At 37.2% G+C, this 24,504-nt stretch overlaps 3 protein-coding genes and 1 long non-coding RNA gene across 7 annotated transcripts; 2 read left to right on the top strand and 2 right to left on the bottom strand.

Annotated features, from left to right (window-relative positions):
* Position 1: 1 nt before the first annotated feature.
* Positions 2-3,992, bottom strand: LOC113571012 (small integral membrane protein 22). 3 transcript variants are annotated; one of them, XM_026999756.3, is made up of 10 exons: positions 3,866-3,992; positions 3,469-3,613; positions 3,054-3,181; positions 2,621-2,676; positions 2,372-2,528; positions 2,072-2,208; positions 1,834-1,979; positions 1,559-1,711; positions 1,265-1,389; positions 2-642 (listed from the first exon to the last, which is right to left on the bottom strand). In XM_026999756.3, the coding sequence occupies exons 2-10, from the start codon at positions 3,597-3,599 to the stop codon at positions 593-595; spliced, it is 1,083 nt and encodes a 360-aa protein (XP_026855557.1). In that variant the 5' UTR covers positions 3,600-3,613; positions 3,866-3,992; the 3' UTR covers positions 2-592. The 3 variants fall into 3 exon arrangements, with proteins under 3 accessions (XP_026855557.1, XP_026855558.1, XP_081563714.1); XM_026999757.3 differs by having other exon boundaries at positions 3,469-3,607; positions 3,866-3,970; XM_081707588.1 differs by lacking the exon at positions 3,866-3,992 and having other exon boundaries at positions 3,054-3,275; positions 3,469-3,546.
* A 1,888-nt stretch (positions 3,993-5,880) lies between these two features.
* LOC118240689 (protein FAM240B) lies at positions 5,881-12,704 on the top strand. Of its 2 annotated transcripts, none has more exons than XM_081707590.1 (3): positions 5,881-6,647; positions 11,610-11,734; positions 12,172-12,704. In XM_081707590.1, exons 2-3 carry the CDS (start codon positions 11,613-11,615, stop codon positions 12,275-12,277), a joined length of 228 nt encoding a protein of 75 aa, XP_081563716.1. In that variant the 5' UTR covers positions 5,881-6,647; positions 11,610-11,612; the 3' UTR covers positions 12,278-12,704. The 2 variants fall into 2 exon arrangements, with proteins under 2 accessions (XP_081563716.1, XP_081563715.1); XM_081707589.1 differs by lacking the exon at positions 5,881-6,647 and adding an exon at positions 10,838-11,269.
* A 4,580-nt stretch (positions 12,705-17,284) lies between these two features.
* Positions 17,285-21,100, bottom strand: LOC118240701 (uncharacterized). The gene is made up of 4 exons (XR_004775569.2): positions 20,942-21,100; positions 20,047-20,122; positions 18,465-18,573; positions 17,285-17,811 (listed from the first exon to the last, which is right to left on the bottom strand). It is a non-coding gene; the product is annotated as an uncharacterized LOC118240701 (long non-coding RNA).
* A 374-nt stretch (positions 21,101-21,474) lies between these two features.
* On the top strand, positions 21,475-23,191 carry LOC145653782 (shieldin complex subunit 3-like). The gene is given in 4 exon segments (XM_081707997.1): positions 21,475-21,485; positions 21,745-21,863; positions 21,965-22,187; positions 22,189-23,191. Coding segments are annotated over 4 exon segments (576 nt in total). The 3' UTR covers positions 22,412-23,191.
* Positions 23,192-24,504: the final 1,313 nt, after the last annotated feature.

The following is a 24,504-nucleotide window of genomic DNA, read 5'->3' on the forward strand; positions in this document are numbered from 1 at the left end:
GTCAGTTATCTGTTCTTGTTGAATTATAAAGCTTTATTATTTGTGGGGTCAGTCATTTACATACATGATCTCTGCTTGTATGGAAATGATGTTTTTGAGCTAAAAAAGACAACGAAAAGATAACAGCAAAGTACCCTATTCAACTTCTTAGATGTTCTAAGAGCAATGAAGAAGAAATGCACTCTTACAAAGTTCCCAGTAATTCACTGAAATCAAATCGGTTAAGCATTTGGTCACGTCAATACACTGAACCTAGAAACTGTGGTCATATTCTACATTGCATCTTGTGCAATATGCTACCCGTTCCATCAACCAACGATAAAACATGCACGCACACATACGTGTAAATTGCATCTGCTACCTTTTTTAGTACAAATTTACAAAAAAAAAAGAGTGCAATGTTTTTTTTTTCTTTAGTATTATTCTGTAAAGGATAAATAGACTGACAGGAGGAAGCTTTCTATTCAGACACTATATTTTACACATCTAGGAAATTGGATAGAAGATTGAGATGACACTTGCATTTAAAGTTTTTCACTGATGGTTTCATCCTTATTGCTGGCTGAATTCTGAGTTGGCTCTCTTCAGGTAATTAAAGAAGGCAACTGAAGGACACTTTGGTAGTGTATGTTGGTGCTGTATCTAAAAAAAAATAAATAAATTTAACATTGTTAGTTTGTGGTGCAACATTTTCTGCAACAGATTAATTTTATAGCAAGCACATGCAGGTAAACAGTTATTTGAAATATGTAAGACTAAAATTTGAGGTACTCATTGATTAATGCCTTGCATCAAGCTTAGATGTTTTTACTTATATTTGCATTGCCCTGTGGCATAAACTGACTTTTCCTAATTGGAAGGTATTAGTATTTCAGCATTTGCTGATGGCAGATGTTTAGGTGATGCTGCTATGTAGTTTATTTGTCATCACTTGTCATCAGTCATACATTGTTTTGCATGAAGCCGAGTGTTTTTAGAGTTGTATAGAGAGAACTGTATTATCACAATGTAGGGAGAGAGCACGCTGTATATTCACAAAAATAGTATAGAAACATTGTGGAATATTTCCTGCATTTCCATCCCTAGTGCCCATGAGTTCTAATTTTAGCTTCTGAAAGAACAATATTTCAGAAGTTCATTTGTTTAATTGTTCTTTAGAAATATGAACTTTAAGTTATATATATTTTTAGAAATATATTAGAATTTAATGACCTACATCATGCATAATTGCCTTAATAATTTCTAGAAATTTTTTGGAACTTACCTCTGTCTTTGAGTGTCTCGATATAGGTTTGCATAAACTCCTTCTCATGTTCATCCTGCTGAATACTTTCATCTTTGTCCTCAGAGTCATTCATGGTTACTGGATTATCAAATAATTTGATAAATCTGGAAACGGTGTAATAATTAAGTATTGTTCTTGAAAGTTGTTAAGTTTGTATTTTAACACTAATATTAGTTTCAAGTGTGGGTATGTCAGAAGTCAGTTTTAGCATGGACCTTCTTGTGTGTGCATGTGCACTGATGAATTAGGAAACTGCAGCACATTCATACTTACTTGATTTTAGGATCGTCGCTGATTCTGGAAGGAATACAGGTTAGATCATCTCCACTGACAACAAGCATCTTGAGTGTAACGATATTCATCATCGACATTGGTAAGTACTTCAGTTTGTTCTTGTGTAGGAACAGAGTCTGTAACTTTTCCAATCTAAAAATACATTTAAATAATGAAGCATTGTACAGAGTGTGAACATGCAGGGCCTTATAAACAGGTTAGAAGGAAAAACAAGTCCAAGACGTTTATTGAGGGAGGCTTTTGAAAAAAATTACCGGTCAATATCCTCTGGCAAATCCAGCAGTCTGTTATTACTGATGTCCAACCACTGAAGGCTTATCATTCGAAGTACACAGATTGGAATGCTGCCTAATTTGTTTTCCGCTACATCTAGATGTGTAATTTTTTTTAGGTTGCTCAACTGAAATAAAGTGCAGTTATATCAAATTTAATAACAAATGCAATGCTTTATAATGCAAAAAACTTATGCTATATTCAAGTTAAATCTATTACCTCAAAGGGCAGTTCACTGAGATCGAAATTTGCTGCCATTTCCAGTTTCTCCAAATTTTCACATTCCCCAAGTTCAGGGGGAATTCTTGATAGCTTATTATAATTTACATTCAGTTTCTTCAGGTTAGCTAGTTTTCCTAAATATGACAAATTATCTTTTTAAAATAAATTCATCAATTAAAATTAATAAATTCAATTTAAATTAAACCTAACTGAAATGAAACATCAATTCAACAGGTAAATTAATGGTTAAACATAGTATTTGTGTAAAGTAATAAACTATACTATAATATTGCCGACCTATCTCAGCTGGAAGCACTGTGAGTCCATTTTTAGGTATATCCAGGACACACAAATCCACAAACTCTTCAATGTAGGTAGGAAGTTTTTGGATTTTTGTTCCATAAATATGCCATTCTCGAAGATAAGTCATATCCTGAAGATCTTCTGGTAGTTTCTGAAACTCAGGTAAAATCAGATATTTGTATTCACCAGAATAATTTTACATATTGTTAACTTAAATCGTAAAAATAAGCAAGCCAAACTTACCCTCCATTTATCTCCACACAGCTCAAAAATGAATTTTTTGTCTTCACTGTCAAGGTCTGAATTAAAATGAAAAGCTTATATGAAGGTTCTTGGCACTCCTTTCACAGAATGCAAGTAAAGAAAAGAACCTAATTAAATATGGATAGCTGGTAGATGGCTAGAGAAGACACATCCCATTATTTAAGGCAAAAAATTGTGTGAACAAAGTACTTGGGGTCACCCCGAGCCCAGTACTATTCTATATATAATGACGGAACTATTCCTGAAATGTTCAGTAGCCATTGATAAAAGCCAATGTTTGCATGGAATAAAATTTATTTCTGTGCGTTTAAACTAAATCATGTTTATGATTAGTGCAATAGTACCTCCTGTTGCAATTTTCAATCAAGTTTTCAAGCAATTTTCATGCACAGGTTTACCAAAGTAAACATACTTGTGTCAACTATGGGAAGAATGTCCATTTCTGCTAAGGCTGATCTCTCCAAATAGCACTGGAGTGCAGTGACTTCTTTGCTCTTCAGTTTTCTGCATTTTATGCGATACTGCCATTGTTCATTTATCCTAAGAACCGGCAGCATGTTACAGGGTTTGTGTCAGAAAAGCCTGACTTAACGTTCTTAAACCAGGCCTAAATTTGATGAGTTCAGGCTGTACACTTGTGGGAAAAAACATCACATTAGAATTACAGAGTTATAGGAAAAAAAAAAAACCTTTTAAAGGGAGTACGTGAACAAAGTAAGCAGTGTGTTGCACAAATCCATTCTGATCTGATGTCAGGAGTAACAGATTTATATACAGTCTTACATGCTAATAAAGTAAACTAATGAATGTCAATCTTTCCTTCTTACTTGGCTAAAGCACTTTTGGTGATTCTTTCCTGCTCTCTCTTCTGCCGCTGCTTGTGCTTCCTCACCCGACCTTCCCACAGCTCTCGTAACAGTGAGAGGTCAAACACGGGAATGTCAGTACCAGGCCTCATGACACTGCCTGTTTCTAACAATAAAAAAGCCTTATAGCCACATTCCAACAAAGCAAGTCTCCAATAGACTTTAAAATATTTAAAGATACCATGTTCCTGGTCACTTAGTCAATACGGCATTTCCTTTGTAAACCTATCAATGTGCAATAATACAACAGCATTGCCTAACTGAGAAGATAAAAGGAAAATTATAATTATACCTTGCTGTTGTAATTACCAGAGATGTACTTAACCTACAATTCTGTTTCAAGATTGCATTATCTTACCTGTGGTATGATTATTTTGTGGTTCTTCCTAGCTTCAGATACTTGTTTACAAGAGCTAGTCACAATCCATGAGTCATCTCTATTTAGTGTGTCTGAGCAGGGGGTTATTTTTACATCAGGGGATGCAATTCCACTCAGATGTGTCACATGTCAGCAACCTTACACATACTAGCTTCCTGAGTAACTCTAACATATAGTATTTTGAGTGAACAATGCAAGCAAGCAATATTTATGAGCAGTTACGCATGGTTATTTGTGTTAATATTAAAATCTAATATCAGTTGTGTGTCTGATATCATTTGTATATGAACAGAAATATTCTTTTTACAGTATCTAATACAGCAGTTTTGCGTAACGTATTTTGGTAATACTTTACTGAAGGGACTGTTTAGAACGCTACATGACACACAAGCCCTTGTGACAACTGACTTACATAAACATGTATAAATTCTAATCTAACAAAAAGTTAAAACTTTATGTTCAGAAATACTGTGGGAATAAATAAAGGTATGCTGAAAATGTATCAGATATGGAAATAACTGCCCTTAAATAGAAAGGTTTTGTCACTGTACATTTTACCATTCAACTTGAAATGCTATATTTGGTGAACAAGGATAACTACTCAGTGAATGGTTTAAGCAAAAAACTGATGTCTGATGAACAAATCGGGGGTAGGAACAATGTTCTGGATTTCACCAGAAAAAAAACAAAAAAACAAACTTGCTTGTCGCCACTTGATAATAACAACTATGTACAATGTGAAGTAAACCGCAATTTCCATAAAACACTTAAGCTAATAAGTTAGCTTTTAGCTACCTAGTTAGCTACCTAACTAACCTATTTGGTATGATTGGCTAGCAAGCTAGGTGGGTACCCTTTTGTTCTCAGTCCACTTTTCACCTAGTTAATATAAATTAATGACTGAAAGTGAGATAATTCACATAACACATCGTCAGGACATCTGCACTGTGGAGAGCATTCTCACTGGCTGTGTAACCACCTGGTACAGTAATTACACTGCTCTCAAGAAGAAAGCTCTGTAGAGGGTTGTGTGGACAACCCAGCATATCACCAGGGTTTAGCTCCCAAACCTCCTGGAACTATACATCAGATGCTGCCTGAGGAAGACCAGGATGACTATAAAGGACTCAACCTACCCAAGGGATTGTCTGTTCTTGCAGATGCCAAGCATCATAAAATACAGAAGTATAAAGTCCAGAACCAACCGGTCCTGTAACAGCTTCTTCCCCCGGGCCATCAGGTTGCTGAACAAACAGTAACGGTCCATAGGCCATCACTCACCCAATTCATTGTGATGATCTCTACAGACAATCTGCACCTGTAGCGTAGAACATGGATAGATGGAAAGAAAGGACCAAAAACCCATTTCATGGCACTCGATTAGCTCTCAGCTGCCTCTGTGAGCTTCCCGTAGCCTTGGGAGCAGCCGAGAGGGTTCTGTTTCTGTTTCTCCAGAGTCACCTGTCCCAGTGACTGTCCCGCCAGTCTATTCCTCTCCATGGCGTTGTGGACGCCATCCAGCCTGTTCCTGTTCCCGGCGTGGATGATTCCACCCCACCTGTTCCTGTTCCTGGTGTGGAAGATGTGGCCAGAGTAACTGTTTCCAGTCCTTGCGCCAGGACTGTTCCCATTGCCATGCCTCTGGACCTGCTGCCTCCGACTAGTGGTCCACCAATATGTCGGCCAGCCATCACTGGGATCTCTGAAATAGTGCATGCCAATGCTGGATGTAACGCTTCCTGAGAGAAAATGATAAAACTTTAATTCCCATCTTTACTGTCTGTGTAATTAGATTGATTCCAGTCATTTAGTGCGAAAATGTGAATAATATTATTTGGGAACTGTAGCTCACGGGACTTAAACTATTGTTCTCATCGCTACCCATTAATCTGCTATCATCAGCGATTGATTTGATAGTTATGATACCCAAAGTAAATTACAGTTAGTTGCATTTGCTAATGGGGCATTTAACATGTTGGCTTACGTCAACAGCACTTCCTGTTGCCGCCACCACCTGAGGTCACCGCCCGTCTGTGTCTCCGGTTCCCCGTCTGTGTCTCCGGTTCTCCGTGCGTCTCCGGTTCCCCGTCTGTGTCTCCGGTTCTCCGTGCGTCTCCGGTTCCCCGTCTGTGTCTCCGGTTCTCCGTGTGTCTCCTGTGACTCCTGTGTTGCCTGCTCTTATTATTATTATTATTTTTGTCTTCCCCTGTTCCTGGTTTGGTTTTGGTTCCTGTTGTGTTGTCTGTCCCTGTGCCCATTTCTGTGCCCGTGCCTGTTCCTCCGTCCATCCACGTGTCCGTTTCGGGTCGGAGACAGTCGGGGGACTCCAGCAGCAATGAGTCCCGAGCGCCTAAGGCTACATCCAATGCATGCCACTCTAGAGCCTATGTGTTTCCCAAGGTATCCACCAAAATGGCTCCGGCATCAGTGCCCAAGTCGATGAAGAGCGCTTCCTCACCTAGTGGCACGACCACAGAATCCTTCATCTGTTGCATCATCTGCCCTGTGCCCCAGCTTGTCTGCCAAGAAGCCAGAAGCACCGGCACTACCGAAGTCGACAGTGAGCGCCTCCTACTGGACTTGCCCAACTTTAACTCACCAGCAAAAGGAGGACTGGCTGGTTTCCTTCCCTACTTCCTGCTTCTCTGTATGGTCCTGTCCTTCATGCACCTGTCCCTGGCTCCATCCCTATTCCCATTACCATCTACTGTGTCAGGGTAATGTTTGACTTCCTGAGAACCACAATTCGTCCATCAATTGGGTGAGATTTCTAAACAATTATCTACTGATACAATCCAACCGAACACTCTCCAACAATCTGAACTTGAAATCCCCCCCATTGAAATTCAGAATATTCTGTCCAGTCTTCTGCTGGGATATAACTGTTGGTTTCCCTATCCCATGTTTGTTTTAAACAGATGGTACTTTCTGCATTAATTTCTTGAAGTCCCCTATAAATGCTAGAGATTAATTTAAGCCCAGAATCTATATGCACTTATAACTTAATCTGTTCTCAAATGCCTCTTGATTTTTCTTTCATAGAACTATTAATATGATGTTTTACTTGTAGAAAAATGTAAAAATCATTATTATTTAAACCATATAATCTTTTTCAATCTCTCCCGTGGTGTCCCGGGATTCAAAAAGTACAGTATGCAAAGAGGCTCTGGTTAGTCCATCCCTTATAATTCCCTTCCATCTTATTTGGGGTAAAGTCAGAGTCATGAGTGTACAATCTCAGAAATGTTCTCTCTTCAAGCCCCTTGGTGATAATATTTAGCGATATTTTCAAAGAAACATTAATCCACTTTACCTGTTTCCATTAAAATTTTAATTAAACTTTTATCCTCTAGCCGTACCTGAATTGGAACTTCCTGAATATTTTTCCCTTTCTTTCCATGTTGCTTGGTAATCAGCCTTGTGACTGGTATATAATAGTTCTATAAGTAGGGGAGCATTGAAGCTAATTTTGTTTTGTGTGTGAATATTATACTCATATTTGAAATTCAATTGTTTATTCTTCAAAGACACACACACACACACACACACACACACACACACACACACCACACACACACGTGTTTGAAGAATACGCAATTACATTTCGACTGTGAGTGTAATATCCACACACATTTGTAGAGCCGCCAGCTCACGTAGGGTGTGTCGGGTAAAACAGCTTGACAGCTCTCTGCGCAGCTCCTCCGCTCCTGCTCACTATACATGTTTGTCAGAATAAAATGTAACGTTTGTAGCTAGCTAAGCATTTAGATAGCTGTAGCTATCTTTCAGTGCTTTCTTTCTTTGAATTTTTTGAGGGTAACACAGACATGCATTTTAATGTCGCGTTTCTGCCATTCAACAAAAATATCGTTGTTAAGGGGTTGTAGAAATCCGATACTTTTTTTACTTGACTTTCAGCGCCACTTGTAGTCTATGTCTGAGGAGCCACGTCATGTCAATACACTTTTTTTTTTTTTTTTTTTTTCCTTTTTCAGCTTTCGTATTACCTTTTACAACATTGCCACCCAGTGGACATCGTTGGCTTTACCTACTGTTTTCATTAAGAAGGACGACGAGCAAAACAAGGGTTTTGCCGAGTTTTTAGCGATTACAAAGCACATAAGCCCTGTGTTTGCTCTCAAACTCTGAGAGCAGCTTTCTCATGGTATGCGAGAGAATAGGCTGTGTCTCGGGTGCCTGGAAGGTTTTGATTACCGAGATCAAGTTGTTGTTTTGGTCCTCAAAGAAAATAGCATAACACAGTGATGGACCTTTCTCAGTAAACTTCAGAGTCCAATGTTGACGCCTGTGCCATGCACATGTACGAGCTGCCTTTCACTGTTACTTTCACCGTCAAAAATGTTTGCTTTTGTAGCTTTGCTGAAAAATTTGCCCAAATTCCATAATCCAACAGAAAGCGTGCATGCACAAGTATGAAGGTACATCTTTGAATCAAATATCTCCAAACTTACAGTCTGTAAAATTTACAAAGTAAAGAAGTGAAAAGCAGAAGGGAATAGAAGAGGAAGTTTTCCTCACTGCGTCGGGAAGGATTCAGGCACACCACCATGGTCTTGCACACACAGCAGTCTACCCAATGCTGATGCAAAACGTTAAGTGCTTTCAGTACCGGTCAATGGTAAAAACATCCATCATAGGAACGCGTAAGGATCCGTTCAACTTTGACACAATCGTGTCCGAACTGCGATAGCTAGACGACTGGCTCAGAGCATCTCCAACATGCCACGTCTTGTGGGGTGTTCTTTGTACGTAGTGGTTAATGCCTGCCAACAGTGGTCAAAGGAAGGTGTGCAGGCTGGAGTGATGGGTGTCAAAGGCTGGCCCATCTGGTTTAATCCCACTGAAGAGCCACTATAGCACAGATTGCTGAAAAAGGCTCACACTGGCTTTGATAAAAAGGTGTCAGAACACAGTGCACCACCGCTTGCTGCGTATGGGGCTGTGTAGCTACAGACTGGTCAGAGGGCCCATGCTGACCTGTCCACTGTTCAAAGTGCCTACAGGGGTCACGTGAGCATCAGAGCTACCAGCTGAGGCCAGCAGACTTCACTCTGATCACTTTGACAAATCCAAGACATTGATATTTTAGCCCAACTGCTCTGCGTACTCAATGTAATTCTGCATTGTGTTTTGCTAGTGTTGAAATGTAGAGGCAAGAGACAGTACTGGGTCACTGGTACTTTACTGTGATGACAGACACAAACATACAAGAGCTGCATGTTTTAAAAGAGGGTACTTTGTACTCTTACTTGAGGGCATTTACAAGGTCAAAAATGTACTTTGAATCCATTGCATTGAAGTTTAGCCTTTTTACATTTAGAAATAATTTAGATTCAATAAATAGCTTTGGTTCAGTGTGCACTGGTACTGCTCCAGCAGCCTCCATCTTACCCCTTTCCTGCACTAATGCATTCACACTCAGACTGTCTCAAAGAAGTAAAGGTTAATGCATGCCTTTATCTGTAGAAATTAATTAAGAGGCAGGGGCAGCTAGCATGCACGCTTCCTGAGTTATGAAAGTGACACACACACACACACACACACACACACACACACACACACACACACAAGTACAGAGTACTTACTGCAGTCTTCACCTCTAGGAAAGTGTCATTCGATTCCACACAAACATAAGTGTGTAAAACCTGCAAATAGTCTGATCTTATTGGTAGTATCTACAGTAAGGTGGTATTGGGAGGACTTGTTCCGTGAGCAGAGATTTAATCCACCTACCACAGTGTCTAACCCTCACAAAATTAATGGAAGATTATGAGTTGAGAGCTCCCTTTCCCCCAAACAAAAATACCTCCTCCCCTTTTATGCATAATCTTCTCCTTTGCTCAAAAACAATTTATGGATTTGTGAAAAATGAAGTCTTATATTTAAAGCTATTACATGCTCAGTGAGTTTACAATAAATAAAATGAACATATTTCAAGAGTACTACACATAATTTAGGAATGACGTTTTCATTCAATGACATACTGCATCACACAGTATACTACTTATACATATATTATATATTACTAATGTGTAAAGTACATATATATTATCACCAGTCCACTGTAATGTCTTTGTATAATTACATGGAAAACTCATGCAAGTCCTAGACTGACAAACCTAGCTAAGGCCTAAAAAAAGGCTCCCGGACCTCCTCAGTAGTGTCATATGTTTTAATTAGTACTTGTACACCTGATAACATAAATGCATCCTTTTAAACTACAACTCTAGGAGCAGAAATAGATTGTGTTAATCTCACTTGACCTATGGTTAAGACCCTGAGCTTAGTATCTATCATGCTCTAAAGAAACAAAATGCCAAGCATGTGCCATCAGATTTGCATCTCTGCATATTTTCCAGAATCCTACTGGCTGTCTCCAGTGCAACATGGAGTTGAGCTGGTGCTAATATAATTTAGATCACTGACAAACATGCTTCCACACAATGCCCCAGCTGACGTACTTGTACAGAAATAGCCTTAATCATTGTATTTCTGTAGCCTAATGTTACTGACTTTGCTTAGGTTTTAATGAAAGCACAATTTTGTTGTCATTATTTTTTTTTTTTATTAAGAGAACACGTGGAGATTATTGACTCCATTTATATCGTTTTTTTATTGGTTTAAAGGGCATTTTCCATTAACATTTTTAGTGTTACTTTTTCCAAGATATGCAACTTTATGCACCTTGATATATATATATATATATATATATATATATATATATATATATATATATATATATATATATATATATATATATATATATATATATAAAGCTAATGCATAACCTGAGTAGCATATATTGGTCCAAGGGTGTCTAGATTATGAACCTGAGGCCACAGTTAAGAACTCAATACTGATATCTTTTTTGTCTCAGTAATAAGATCCAGGGCAGCCAGCGTTGCATTGCTACTTCCATACTCTCATTTGTCTTGCCAGCTTCTTTGGACATGATGTATGCCTGTTAAATGACATTAAAAGTCAATGCTGATGATCTTCTGTAACACCCTGCGGTGCTTGCAAAGCCATTACCCTGATATAGTACAGGCTGCGTGCTGGGGAGCGAACTTGGTAGACGGCGCCTACCAGGACTTTGTGGCACCTGTTGACTACTACAAGATTGTTATGGGTTTCCACTAATATTAATGTCACTGGATGCAGCATGGTGCACAGAGGGAATTGTGGCACGATTCCACTGCTGCTTCCAAGCACATCTCAAACGTTACAGAGATCCCCTGCGTAGCTGGTTTTTAAATAAACTACTCTGGGGAGAGAGCACTTAGAAGGCAATCTTCCATTTAAGAGGTACATTAGAGACATCTGGGATCTGAATGCCAGAGAAAGACTACCACTTTCCATTAGGTTAGTCTCAATATTACTCTTTTTGAAAATTTGCAGGTATTAAACCAGCAACATAATTTTGTGACTAATATGTGGAGCTCCATTAGAGCGTAAGATTATCATGGTGTGATGCTTTGTTTTATGTTGTTGGACCTAGCAAACTGTACACAAATATGTATAAATGCATGTTTGGATATTTATACTTCAAAATTCATTAGTGATTTATTTTTATTTGGTTCCATTTTTGGCTTCTTTTCTGCTCATCCCCAGTGTTTCAGAAAAGTCCCTTTTAAAATGCATAAACTGGATGATAAGTATATTCTGAATTGCATATAATTCACACTTTGTTCTGCTCACATAGGAAATGAATGCAGCACTCATTCATGACAAATTGTTCATCAAAACATTCTGGGAGAAAAGAATTTTAAATCACACCATGACTGCAGAGAATGAAGAACAAAGGATGAAGAATAGTGCTCTGACAAAGTAAGAAAGAGACTGTTTTCTGCTTTTATTTGTTATGTGAAATGGTTAAAAAAAAAAAAAAAAAAAGCTAGTTTACAGTAACTTTTTACTGTGTGTAATAGCTGGTACAAAAAATAGTTTGGTAATTCGCTTTTGGCTTCTTTTAATACCAGCATGTTCCCTACAGATATCAGAAGATTATTAAAACTTCAGTAAGAAAGATAGTGACAGTGCACTTTGATTATTTCAACTATTAGTGGACAATGCAGTAATTTCCTAGAGATTTTTTATAACTGGTTCAACTGGTTATTGATGGCATTGTGGATTGCATGGATTATTGATGGCATTATGTTATTAGCTTTGCATATTTATACTGATAGGCTAAATGTATGCCACTTCTTATGATAACATTACCATAGAAAAGCACTTTACCATGAGGTAAACTTGTGTTTTTCTAGGCTCCGTGATGAATGGCTCGAGAGACTTGAGTTTCGAACAAAACATCTCAAGAACTTCAATGATGGAAAAGCCATGAAATCAACAGAAAAAACTAATCAAGAATGACCTTTGCCAAAGATTCTAATCTTATAGGTCTTTTTCAGTCGTTCATGCAACTGTCTGTTTAGGTAGTTTAGGTTGGTCTGTTTAGATGTATACAGCAATTTTTCATTCTGTTTAACCAACAAGGGAAAGTAACTTTAATAAAACTTGTCCCACATCCTTTTGTAAGTAGTCCACTGCAACAAACAGGTGATGTGAAGGACAGATACGATCTAAATGCCCAATTCATGTCAGACATGTCACAATGTTTAACACTCCAAACAGATACTGTATGTCTGCATTATACAGTTCAAAGAATATTTCACTTCATAATGATTTCTCATTGAGGTTACTTCTGTCAGGGTTTTTTTTTCTGAGAAAATTGACAATAAGACCATTTGTTATGTTTTCAATATTTGCAATAATTACATAAAGTTCCAAAAGTCAAGAATCCCAGAATGACTTATGTAGTCTTAATGTACCTTATATGGCAACACCACTGTGCAGTCAGGATGTATAAAATAGCAATAGAATAAAGTTTAAGATAATTTAGTACAGCTGAGTTTTTAAAATTATTTATTTACACTGTCACCTGCAATCTAGTTGTTTAAATGCTACTAAATGCTAAAGTTGGTTACTTGGCAGTGTCACATTAACTATAGGATCTTCTTAAATGTGTGTGTGTGTGTGTGTGTGTGTGTTTAGCATGTAGGAGAGTCCAAAATATGGCAGCCAGGGTCTTAACGTGCTTAAGGACACCAAGGTGTGGACCTCTGTAGTTTCCGGTTTTCCTCCACATATCTCAGATTATGAACTGAATGTGGAAACAGTACAGTTCTGACATCCTCACCTTCCTCCTGCATCCCTTCCTTTTGCCAGTCCTCCATCTTCCTATTATCAAACATGATCTCCACAAGCTATCCAAAGGGCAGATGGTGAGTAAAGTTCCAGCGTCTGATCTAGTCTCATGATCTACCCTAAAGCACTTCTGTCTTCACAGACATCTTCAGTAGATCTTTAGACCCCGCTCTGTTCCCACATGTTTCAAATTGTCTTATCATTCCAATTATGATTACAAGTCTAAATTACTTCAGCTACCCTGACCCTCGGTAATTATGAAGCTCTTTAACACCTCTTACTATCTTACCTGATGGCTATCCCCTTGCTATAGATCTCCTGCAGTTTGCGTACAGAGCCAGCAGGTCTGTAGATGACGCAGACAACTTGGCTTATTTCATCCTAATGCATCACAATAGTATGGGTACCCATGGAAGAATTCAGCTCAGCTTCCCAGACCCTTTGCAGGTCAAATTTGCCCAGCTGTCTGTGCAAGAGCCCATCTGTCAGATGACCACAGATTTCCTGACAGACAGGAGACAGCAGGTGCAGTTGGGAAAACCCATAAATCTGTACTCTGGTGTACCTAAAATCTCTGCACTCTTGCCCCTTATCTTGTCTTTATGCTAACAACTGCCCCACCAATGAACCATCTGTGAAGATCCTAAAATTTAGGATCTAAAAAAGATATGACTAATCTGCCTAACAGAGAGGAAATCAAACCACTGGGGTCCTAGTACAGGATCACATCGTGCTACACTCTAAAGAAAGTGGAGATGGTTCTAGACAGGCCGCCTGCTGCCCGCTTCACCTCAACAGCTCTGGTTTTGACTGAGGCATCACTCGAGTTCCTGGGTACCACAGTATCCCCCTTAATTTAGCACACAACTCCATTAGTTTGCACTACTCAAATATATAAGTATCAGTATCGTAATGTCACAGATTTGAACTACATCTAATTATAAATGCTCATTTCACATAGTAATATGCTTTTACAGTATATAACACTGCATAACTGTATATAATAGATATAACACTGTATCTCTCCAGACTTTGCTCACATTTACCTACTCCATATTCTTTTTATACCTCTGCACTTTTACACATTTGTTGTCAAATGTGTCTGTTTTATTTTATCTTATTTTATTTGTCTAGTGAATTCCCTAGTCTATGTACTCTCTGTATATCTGTAAATAGTCTAGTGTCTAGTCCGTTCAGTATGGTACATTTGCACTCACCAATATACATTCATTGTGTGTGTAAGATATCTAGCATATTTTTAAAAATAAATAAATAATTATTTTGATATTCGCTATTCGAATGGTGGAGTGTAGCAGCGACAACACGTCTGGTTCTCATCTGACCTCAGAACAGCTGACAGCTGCAGATTTAACTGGACTTCTGTCATACATTTGTCTGTTATACTTAGCTGCTAAACTAGCCTAACAGCATACAAAAATCTCCCCTGTAAATAGTCTATTCATATACTGAACTATAAGAGACGTCGGCTACCATTAACAATCCGTGAACATAAATATGAGGATTGTATCCATGCGCCTATCGCTGAACAGCTGAACAAGCTTTATTAAAGCCTTAAATTCTAAAATAATTGTTTAGGATTTTTGTGATCTAATCACTTTAGAACAAATGTTACATACACTAAAAGTATTTCACATATATTAAATTATTTCAAAGCTATGTAATAATTTCAAATGTATGTAAGGTGCAATCAGCCTTGAGATACATACTTTTGACAAAATTGACAGTCAAAGTCAAAGCGATGTACACAATTCACTCGTTACTGTAAAACCCATATGACTTATGACCATAGTATAGTGAACTCTACATATGGCTGAGCTACACCCTGACACTTCAGCCCGTTGTCTTAGATCAGCGACAGCAGCAAGGGAGGTGCGTAAACAGAATTTCTTTATTCTTGCTTCTCCACAAAGAACGGAAACCCCCCCCCCAGCTCAGCCAAGACCCAGCGCGATGCAACAAACAACAACAACAAAAAAGCAATAAGCGCTGGCAGTAAAGCTCGCGGTTTAGGAAGCACAGCGGTAGCTGGCAGTAGACACGCATGGGGTTTCAGTAACACGGGAGCGAGCACTGATCGCGCGTTCCCGTGCGCTTAAACCAGAGGGAGAAAGAAAAGAAGCGAACAAGGCACAGGTGCAAGACAGCAGGTGCGGGGAGTGTGTGTGTCCCCCTCGGGCTGGGTGCCTGGTGCACCGTGACCAGATCCCATAGGTTTACGCTTTAACTGCCATTCCAGAGATTTGTTTCCCCGTCATGGGTGACGGGTCGTTCAAATGTTGTGGCACCTAAACACTCAGATTCATTCCCACAGTACCTCTCATCTCCACATTTCCCCCACATGTAGCTGCGTTTGTACTGTTATTAGTCTGTTATTAGTCGTGGGGGGATTACAGAAAGCGGGTTTAGCAACTAAGCCCGATCTGTTAACTTCGAGTTTTTAGAACCTGAGGGTTTTCGGTTCCATAACCCGAGCTCAGAATAATCGTAAATTGGGCTGGTGGCTACGACAGCATACGCTATCTAGCGGGATTACTGGACATAAACCAGAGTTAATAGTCAGAACATAAAATCTGCAACGCAAACATTCCTAAATCTGTTCTTAGATGATTAAAAATTTTTCCTAACTTTGAGCTTGTAATGAAGGCCTGGGCCTGTGCTTTTTGCCGTCGTATTTTTCTGTATTAAAAAATCTTACTTAGTTCAAATGCTTTCCTAGGCATAAATCTGTGAAAGCCAACAAGATATCCATAGAACTGCAAGTATTTTAACTAGACTTTTTTAAAATACAGGCTATATATGGTTTGGCAAGTTTAACACTTTGAATTTTACCATGAATCTTACATTTCTTTTAATCTGCATAGACCCACATTCCTATAACTGCTACATATGTGAACAGAAAACTTTCCATATTATTAATGTCCAGGCAATCAACATTCAAGGCTTTATTTCACAATATGCTTGCTTTTAGTTAATAATAGTTAGTATTCTAAATAATAATAGACATCAATAGACTAAAAAATAATTGGCTATGTGGTAATGCATTGCAGGCTACAGCAATTGCGTGCCATGCATGTGTCATTACGTCATTGTCATAGAATCACGTTCCCTCCCGTGTGATTAAGACAGATGGTTTCCTTTTTAGAGTTAGAGGATACCCGTGGCTGCTGTCTCTTTTGACACCATCTTGACCCTGCTACAGTCTCACCCACTGAAGGACTAGAGCCAGGATAGAGACAGACACATAGGCCAGGCTGGGTTCCAGTGTCAGAGTGGACTCAGGGTCACCTTGAGAAGGCAGGAGACTTTACTGTGGCTCGTTTGGTACTACAGACACCCTAAATGTTTGTCTTTCATAATAATACAAATGAGTGACAACAGTAATAGCATTTACTGTTATAATAGTAGTAGCAGCATTTTTTTTTGCTAATTCTTGGGTCATTTTACAAATTAATTGGTAAGACAATGACCCAGAGTAAGATTCACATGCGTGGTAGACATAAAATTACTTCCCAAAAAATGCTCAAACCCATGTTTGAAAAATGCAGCAGGTTTTACTGAACAGGACAGGAAAAGGTTTTCAAATTTCTTTTGTAATGTGAATATTTAATCTTCCTACCAATTTCCAGTAGGTCTGTAAAAACCATATATGATCCTGACTTTATTATGAAACATCATTTTGACTCCTGCAGAAATTAAGTAGTCATGAGTTAAAAAAAAAAAAAATCATTTCAAATTATGCATAAAACATTTACATCTTTACTGTTAACAGTAAAGTAAATTGCCCTTGGATTACAAAATCTATATTAAAATAGAAAATCAAAATTTGTCAAATTAGTTAATCTCAGATTTGGAGGTTAATTTAAGGTTTGTTAAACCTGTTTTCTGCACTACAAGTATGCTTGTTTACTTTTACTCTGTTGGCAGTTGTGAGTTCTGTTCTATCATTTGCATGTTCATAAAGGACCTTAGGCTACATAAACTATCACCATTATTACTCATTATTCTTCTTCTTCTGAAAGACAAACATTTACTATGAATTAAAACAACTCAGTGTGAAATCACAGCTATTAAGATAAGCTTCAACAACTCTCCCAAGGTGATTCACTTAAATTACTAAATTGTTTTTAGTAATAATTCAAAGTTACTCAATGATTTCTATGCATTTCATTCTTTATTAAAAATATATAATTAAACATGGATTAAATATTTCAGTATTCTGTGTTGTTGAACATATTGTAAAAATTCTCTTTTAAATATTCACAACAAAGCATGTTCTATGGTAACAAAAACCCAGATTTTCAACAAGTTCTCAGCCCATATATTCTGGAAAAATAATGTTAATATTAATGTCCTAAAGGAAAGTCACAGCAGAAAGGCCTGAAAATGTGTCTTCTTGTTTCTGACTTTATTATATGTTTGATAAACAGTCACAATATTAATATAAACAGAGTAAACTCTGGCAAAACGTTCACCTCCTGTTTTTGCATTGACCAGACATGAGCGATATACATACAAAAGCTTTGTGAGAGATGTAATGGAATGAGGAAAAGCAATCATTTCTTCTTCTTCCCTTTCTTTCGTCCTTCTCCTGGCTGTGCTCCTGAGTCACCACCTCCACTTTTCTGTGTTCTCGTCTTCAATTTGGGAATAATCTCGGCCACGTAAAACAATGTCTTTTTCTATAAAAGCAAGAAACATTGCCGTGAACAGCATGAGTCAGCGTTTCATGAACTGGGGCATGAAGCATCATGTGGAGAATGGAAACTGTTGTTCTTTTTTACAATCAGGATAACGGCACAGCAATTTATAACTTGACAGTTTGTAGACTTTGCTATACAGATTTTGATAATCAAAGCACTCCACTACTGTAGTGGTCTACTTGAACAAACAGTGAAAGGATTTCATCTCTGGTAAAATATATTGTCTACTGAAACTGAAAAACCAGCAACTGAGGAAGAGTATATAGTTATAGTCTGTGCAACATTTTTAGGGAAAAAAGAAAAATCATACCAATAAAGATAAAAGCAGTAAGCAGAAAATATCACATAGGTTGTATAATCCCAAAACAAACTATGAGAATCATGTACAGCAGTCCAATGATGATTTAATTAACAAACCCTGTAATGGTTAAAGATGACTTTGCAGTGACAATATTTCAGAGTGACATTTGGGAAAAATTGGCATTATCTAACTGATCTTAGATCAAGATTCAATTCACATGTACAAGATAAATTCCTCGTACCTCTGGTACTTGCCAAATAAATATTCTGATTCTAATACGAGGCAGTAATCTAATGTGATGGAGCAATACAAAAAATACAAAAATACTTACTAGAGGTAAACTTGTCTTGACACAAGCTTCCATCGTCTTTTTTGACTTGAACTCACACGCTTCCTCTGAACTGTCCGTCTCTGTTCCATTCCCGTGGATACATCTTGTTCTGGACAGCAATGCAAATTTAAAAGCAGACCTAGGTCGCCGTTTAACATTGATCCACTAGATTATGGGAAGCACACTTGGCTGGAATGCTAGGGATAGGAAATTCAGGTAAAACTTGTAAGAGTTTGGATTCAAAGGGAATATTCCAAAAAATATTAAACAACAGACATAGTTGCCCATGTGGCACTTTTCTTGAGTAGAATACGTTATTTCTCTTTGTGTAAATGTGCAAAAAAAACCAACCAAACAAACAAACAAAAAACAACAACACACGGCTCACATAACATACACACTAACAATGACAACGGACCATTCCATTCTGCTTTGTATCTAAATATACCAGCTAGATGCTATGATAATTCTTTTCTGCCACATTTATCCATGGCGAACAGTCAGCTACCTGCCTACTGGTGATTCGAAACACCATATTATAGTTCTTACGACTGTCTTACAAAGGAATGTAATCTTCTCAAAAGCACTCCACTCTGCCAAAAAAGCAGACAGATGCAGAGATTTTTAGAGGCGTTTGCCTTCTGTGCAGCTTGCATCCGGTCCCTGTAGGATTTCACTTAAAACGGGCAGTGGCAGTTGGAGAAAAACACATGTGAGCACATCTGACCACAGTATTACTGTTTCTCCTTCATTGGACCAAACAGATCGGAATCTCTGACCAGCTCATAACAGGCGGACTCTACACTGCCCTCTGGTGGATGATAGCGTTCAGACCTTTCATGGTTCTTATATTTGAGAACACAGGTTAGTGAGCAATTCATTTGTTCATTTTCAAGACTTGCTTAATTTTCAAGACTTTTGTGACTGCTCAATTTTTGAAATTCAAACGACTCTCTGTGGTATACACATTTCAAAGAATACTAAGTCCAATTCAGGAACCTGAATGTTAATTAAGTTTTGAAGCCTACAACACACAACAGTATCTCAACATAGACATTCATTCCAGCAGCAGTTAGAACATCTCTGATTTCAGCACAGGAAGGGTTTTCAACACTCTAAACAAAGAAGTAAAATTAATAAGAATAAGAATAAGAATGAGTGGTGACAATCGTGAAGTCAAAAATAAAACTGAAAGGCTACATGAATTACTGTTGATTCAGAATACGCACAATGGTGCAAAAATCTTTGACACCCTAAACAATTGTGCATAAAAGGTGCCAACTGTTCATTTTTGCTTTAAAACACCGAGTGCACTGAAGTCAATTTTTTTTTAAGCTTCTTCGTATGACTTATTTTTTAACCCACACTGTTTTTGTTATGTTGGAGGTGGGGCTCTCTCCATTCTATCTACTCTAAGTAGATGTAGGTTTTAACTGTTTCAAAGTGTGAAGTCATTACCTTACTGAAAGAGTCAAAGGGCAAACTTTTTTTTTTTTTTAAGGCACCATTGTGGCAGGCAGAAATGCTTAGGACACATATTTCATTGTAGTAGGGTTTATTAGTATTTGTGGAAAGCACTCACCTTCTCAGTTGGTATTCTTCGGCCCTCTGCTAATGTCTTTTTACTGTTGATGTAGGCTGGGTATATACACAAGAACCTACAAGTTGTGAAGAATTATTATTAGATCAAAGATAACAAATTGAAAAGAAACAGTATGTTTAAATCATGACATTCATTCATGGAGTTCAAATTTTAGATGTAGTCTCCATTTCAATTTATGCTCATTTACCTTAGAATTTAAAAATTACCCAAATATATTTATCCAATTACTGCACACAGGTACAGCATTTCGAAGCAAAAAAAACAACAAGAATACCATTTGTGTACGAAACTATCCAATGTTCCTTTATAAAACCAGTAATCCTTTTAAAATTTGCATGGGCTGCATATGCTATTGCCAAAGGCTCTGGGATAGTTCAAACAATAACGCAGTTGATGGGCAGCCTTAGTGTCTGCTGCAAAACATAGGCTTAGCCTCCCAAATGGCTTAGAAATTACGTTATTTGTGAGAAACAGCTTTTGGTCCATAGATCAAAAAGGTTTATTACCACACTTCAACCTAGATAATACTGCAAACAGGTAAATCCATTCAACTCTGTCAAATTCTTTTTTTGCCCATATCATACTATGTCAAATGCAAGCATCACTAACTGTAAATGTGCAATCTAAAACTAATGCGGGACTCTATGGGCTAGGAGTCATTTCTGTGCCATCTGTAACGCCAATACCAACCATCAGACTGCACACTATACAAACTTTCTCGCTTATTCTTTCTGTTTGTATTCATCCAGATTGTATTTAATTGAAAACTTTATATCGAATTAAGTTAGCTACCTAGCGTTAGCTGGACTGTTAATGATTGTATACGTTTGCTAAGTGCGGACCAAGCTGTTTTACCTCTCAGAAACTCACTTACCTCTCTTTGTCAACAGAGTTGCTTGTCAAATAAGCCATCTTCTGAGATGTCTGTTCTCTGAAATATAATATAATGTTGGCGTTAACAACAGAAAATATGTTAAATGAAACCTCACATTTCGCTGAAGCGTCTAAAAGAAACAGGAAACAGTTTTTCCCCCCCAGTTTTACCACATCACCCCTGCTGGACAGGAGGTGATCCGTTCAGTAAATTATTATTTTTTTCCCCCTCTTACAGCAAACATCAGTGTCTGCAAATTTAGGATATTTGTATGAATGTGTTGTGTTTAGTAATTGTAGTTACACCATGCTTTGAACCATTCGTTTCACTTGGTCGTATTTGTTGTGTACCGTTGCCTGCGCGGTCTCAGGTAGGAGGCACGAAGCGCAACTTTCACGCAACAAACACCGTAGAAGAAGAAAAACAAGACGCATGGGAAGCTAACGTTAGCTGGTTGTGTTCATGCAACGCATATGTTGGAAGATGCAAAAATACCCCCCAAAATAATTCACGAAATTATTATGGGCTTCGCCATGCGTGAAACGTATAACAACCGTTTTTAAAATAAGAAAAACCTCGCAACTGCCACATAAGAGTTAGGTTTTTAGGTGAGCTAACCGCTAACTGAGCTAGCTAGCCAAGTCTCTAGCCAAACTATTTGGTTAACTTCACGCAACACAAGAGTTTAATACACATTTTTAAAATGTAATTATTCTTAAAGCAGAAACCGCAAGGTTAATACTGCACACGGACTGCATGGATGTGTTTTTGCAGAAGCGACCAGGATAAATTGAACGACTGAGTGTTTCTGACAGAACAGTGGAGGACTTTCCGTGTCGCGTCTTGCCAGTATTTACACCTTGGTATCCTTCAGGTGCACACTTGTATTTGCCTTTAAAACCTAAAAAAAAGCTCGTCCTGTAATTTCATCAACACCGCTGAAAGACAGGGTATTTCCAGCAAGGAGCAGAATTAGATTTTTCTAAGAGAGATTGCGCAGATGAGCAAGAAACACTTAAAAAGATAAAAGGACGTTGCTAAGAAGCTTGAGAGATATTCATGGAGTCGGTCGGGTACAATTTAAGGATGTGCCGAAGAAATGTAAAAGGTCATGGAGTGTCTTTTCACATAAAATGAAAATAACTGAGAGAACTCAGTCACTCTCCAGGCAGTTCCACAAGATTATTCAGAGATATGGACTTCACTAGCACCAGAGAGCGAAATGGATTATTTTTGAAGTTAACTGCACCACGGAGTATTGAAGAGATTTGGTCTAGGCTTGATCATGCTATTAAGCACTCCAGGCTTCCAACATGCAATGCAAATTTTCAAAGGAACTTGGTCCAGATATGGGTGTATTGTGACATATTTTACTGTGAATACATTGGACATTTTTTGAGACAAAAATTCCACCTCTCAGGGGAGATTACTTTAGCAGTTCATAAACTAGGTGATGTATTTAAGTTGTAAGTGCATCCAGTTATTGTGATACGTTCCTGATTAAATTTGAAATGTTGTTGATAGTAAATTGTCTTGCGGTCTCTAACTTAGACAAATAATGTTAAAAGGTTTCATGGAAAACCTGTCCACTCAGTGCAGAGTGTATCCAAATTGAAAGAGTGCATAGAGAAGCAGAAGGAAAGCTGTTATTTATATTTCAGAAAATGGGTACAGCTTCGTGGGGAGCACTGCATGAGACTTCACATTACAGAATTAAAATGTATTGTGAGTGTATTGCTGCATTGCTAAATAAATAATATAAATAGCTTATATGTTGATGCAAGGCAATTAAAAAGTGTAATTCATAATATTCCAATAATGAATATAAATGCACAACTTTAAGATAGAAAAATGTAGAAAAACAATGAGGCAAATGGCTGCAGTGCCTTTGAGTTTACTCATCTTGAGGACCAGTTATTAGTAAAAAATTTTTAAAGGTTAAATTGATATTTTATTCAAACTGCTATTTTAAATTCAACAAACTCACCATTGTTGTTCAAGTGTTTTTACATATTGAGGCTTTATTTAAATTCTAAAGTTTTGATGGCATAAAGCTTAAGGTGTATACATTTAAATCAGATGTTCTTTGGTAGGTATGATTTTTTTTTTCTTTCCTGGATAGAGTAAAAACCCCATCCAAGTGCCAGAAATAAGTACTGAAATAGGCATTTTTTGAAAAAACAAAAAAACATGCTTTTGTTGCTTTTACTTAACAGGAAGACAAGAAAATATATACGTAAAACTATTATATACAATCATTTATATATATCTATATATATATCTATCTATATATATCTATATCTATATATATATATATATATATATATATATATATATATATATATATATATATATATATATATATATTGTATACAAAAATGCCAGTCTTGGTATTACTTGATATCAGACTGAACAGATTGTGTTATAACCTATCCCCACTGCAAGTGATTGCAAACATGCACTATAACTTAAAAAGATTTCCCACCTTATTTTTTGTCTTTGTACTAATAGCCAGAAATGTAAGAAAAGTGCAAATGAAATTTAAATTCATATCTTTCATATCTTTCTTTCAACATGTGATTCATTGTGATTGAGTAATTTTAACCGTACTAACCACAGAGACGTCTTGTAAGAGTCAGAGAAACAACGGGCTCATTACAGATGCTTCTTGCTTTCCTGACTGTGCCAAAGCAACCACAAGCAAGGGCAAGTATGTGTTTAATTTTTTATTATTATATATACTGTCTTACATTTCACTGCTCCATGCTGCTGCATGCCTATATAGTTAAGATTCTACTGTTTTCTACTGCTTGGGCAGTTAACCATGTTAATAAGTTATGAACAAATTAATTTAAGTTGAGAAAAAAAGAAATTAAGAAAAAAACAAAGCCATAAAAAGATTGTTCTAAATTACAGATTTTATAGAGAATTATTCTGTAATTTTAATTATTCTGTATTTTATAGAGAATTATTCTGTAATGTCATTTTTATAGTATGTTAATAAACTGTTTTCTCTATTAGATTTTATAACTGTAAAGGTGTTTATTTCCCTGTGTATAAAGAATGCAGATATGAACATATATACCTTACAAATACATAAATCTTTCCATGGTTTGAGCTCTTAGCAACCTTTAGTTTTTAATAAAATTTGTTGCTAGTCTGAATTTCTTTAAACCTTAAAACACTCATATTCTTTACAATATTGCTTTGACTTTAAGGCCTTCTCTTTTAAGGTTAACTTCAAGATAAGCATGAACAGCAGACATACTTTCTGCCTACTTTCCTGTGTCGTCTCCTTATGTCATTGTGAGTAGAATAGAATTGATCCAACAAATATTTCCTTTTTTTCCCCAAAAAATGAATAACATGAACTCAGTTAAAATGCATGTGTACTAAGCAGATGGGATTACCCTAATATGGCATGTAAAGCAACTCAAAAGTGACAGCTATAAAGGTAAATATATTCTCATATTATTTATAGAAATGACATCATGTAATGATGAGGAACCTTTGTTTTACTCAATTCAAGTTCAAGTTCAAGAGGTTTTATTGTCATTTCAGCT

This window comes from Electrophorus electricus, chromosome 25, assembly GCF_041902795.1.
Source record: "Electrophorus electricus isolate QZ-2024a chromosome 25, ASM4190279v1, whole genome shotgun sequence".
In the NCBI taxonomy this organism is placed as follows: domain Eukaryota; kingdom Metazoa; phylum Chordata; class Actinopteri; order Gymnotiformes; family Gymnotidae; genus Electrophorus; species Electrophorus electricus.

What these genes read in the sequence shown, in the direction of transcription:
- LOC118240689 (XM_081707590.1), top strand. Translation starts at nt 11,613, where the DNA reads ATGAATGCAGCACTCATTCATGACAAATTGTTCATCAAAACATTCTGG. An exon ending in AAGAATAGTGCTCTGACAAA is followed by an intron (nt 11,735 to 12,171) that starts GTAAGAAAGAGA and finishes GTGTTTTTCTAG; the next exon opens with GCTCCGTGATGAATGGCTCG.
- LOC113571012 (XM_026999756.3), bottom strand. Translation starts at nt 3,599, where the DNA reads ATGAGGCCTGGTACTGACATTCCCGTGTTTGACCTCTCACTGTTACGA. An exon ending in TTGCCAGAGGATATTGACCG is followed by an intron (nt 1,712 to 1,833) that starts GTAATTTTTTTC and finishes ATGTATTTTTAG; the next exon opens with ATTGGAAAAGTTACAGACTC. An exon ending in AGCGACGATCCTAAAATCAA is followed by an intron (nt 1,390 to 1,558) that starts GTAAGTATGAAT and finishes CACCGTTTCCAG; the next exon opens with ATTTATCAAATTATTTGATA.